At 50.7% G+C, this 1,628-nt stretch overlaps 1 protein-coding gene across 1 annotated transcript in view; it reads right to left on the bottom strand.

Moving 5' to 3' along the window:
* Positions 1-1,622, bottom strand: part of LOC108802207 (myocyte-specific enhancer factor 2D homolog) — an 11,542-nt gene extending 9,920 nt beyond the window's left edge. Inside the window, exon 1 of the mRNA XM_018574077.1 lies at positions 1,380-1,622. Within this exon, the coding sequence (XP_018429579.1) occupies positions 1,380-1,433 (54 nt within the window). The 5' untranslated portion in view covers positions 1,434-1,622. The remainder of the gene's footprint in view (positions 1-1,379) is intronic.
* Positions 1,623-1,628: the final 6 nt, after the last annotated feature.

Genomic DNA, 1,628 nt, shown 5'->3' with positions numbered 1-1,628 from the left:
TTAAAGCTCCGGAGGAACATCTTTAGTTTGTTTGCCTTATTTTTTAACCCCCGGCTGTACGGGATCCGACCCCCTCGCGCGCACGTCATACCGAGGTGGTCAACAGGACCACCTCATGGTTTTGGGGCGAGAAGGGTCTTTTAAACAGATCCAGAACCTCCATCGTATACAACATCCAGTTTCCTAACCCTAAGTCCATGTGTTAGCATTAATAACCTTTCATGTTTCACGTCTTTATTAGTGTTTTGTTACCACAGTCACAGCCTATGGCCAACATTTGTGGTCACCTGACCATCACACCGAGATGAAGCTTGATGGACGTCCCTCTTCCAAAACCATGGTCAATAATATGGAGTTGGCCTCGCGTTGCGGCTATAGCAGCCTCCACCTTTCTGGGAACGCTTTCCACAAGATTGTGAGTATATCCGTGAAAATTTGTGCCGATTCAGCCAGAAGAACATTTACAGGGACAGGTGCTGATGTTGGATGAGAAGATCTGGCTCATAGTTAGGGTTCCGGCTCATCCCAAAAGTGTTCAGTAGCTCATCTTTGGGGTTAATTGGAATGCCAACTGTGAGCTAGGTCTTCTGGTCCAGGGGGTTCCTCCAGAGGTTTCATTGAGAAGTGAGCAGTGGAAGAAGGATCTCCTGCCTACCAGTCTTCCACTGCTCTCTTCTCAGGGAACCCCTAGGAACATCTGGAAGAGACCTGGGACATGAAGACCCACCTCCAATTTATCTCAAAGGTGTTCAGAAAATCATCTTTGGGGTTATTTGGAATGACAACTGTGAGCCAGGTCTTCTGGTGCTGGGGTTCCTCCAGAGGTTTATAAGGGTTCATTGAGAAGTGGGAAGTGAGAAGAGGAAGAAGGATCTCCTGCCTACCAGTCCTCCACTGCTCTCTTCTCAAGGAAGGGAGGATCGGGATGCCCCAGAGAGTTCAAAACCAAAAACTCAGCTGGCATACATCTACTCTCTAAATGGGCACAGCGGGTGTACAGACCCGGGAAGTCAGCACAGGGATGGTGGGAGCCCCTCATAATGGGCACAGCAGGTGTACAGACCCGGAACTCAGCACAGGGATGGTGGGAGCTCCTCATAATGGGCACAGCGGGTGTACAGACCCGGGAACTCAGCACAGGGATGGTGGGAGCCCCTCATAATGGGCACAGCGCGTGTACAGACCCGGGAACTCAGCACAGGGATGGTGGGAGCCCCTCATAATGGGCACAGCGCGTGTACAGACCCGGGAACCCAGCACAGGGATGGTGGGGGCCCCTCATAATGGGCACAGCGGGTGTACAGACCCGGGAACTACCCCTTTAACATAAAACTATGAGCAGCACACCTCCCACCCGAACCACAAAAAATGTCACCCACCTGTCTGTTTCGCTCATCTGTAATCCTTTGGATCTGGATCTTTTTCCGGCCCATGGTTCCTAAAAATCCAGAGGAGGCTCTTGCGCAGAAAGGGTGCCCGTCTTTGAAATCCGCTCTCGCCTTTCACGGTACGACCATGAAATAAATCGAAAAGCCAACAAAAACCAGAAGAAAAAAAAAAAAAACTCCCCCCTTTCTTCGTCCTCTCAGTTCATGTCATTTGCCCGCAGCTTCCAGATGTGGAGGGTT

The sequence above is a fragment of the Nanorana parkeri genome, unplaced genomic scaffold (assembly GCF_000935625.1).
Source record: "Nanorana parkeri isolate BGI_ZX_2015 unplaced genomic scaffold, ASM93562v1 scaffold2721, whole genome shotgun sequence".
Classification (NCBI taxonomy): domain Eukaryota; kingdom Metazoa; phylum Chordata; class Amphibia; order Anura; family Dicroglossidae; genus Nanorana; species Nanorana parkeri.
This window is presented reverse-complemented; position numbering and strand designations above follow the sequence as displayed.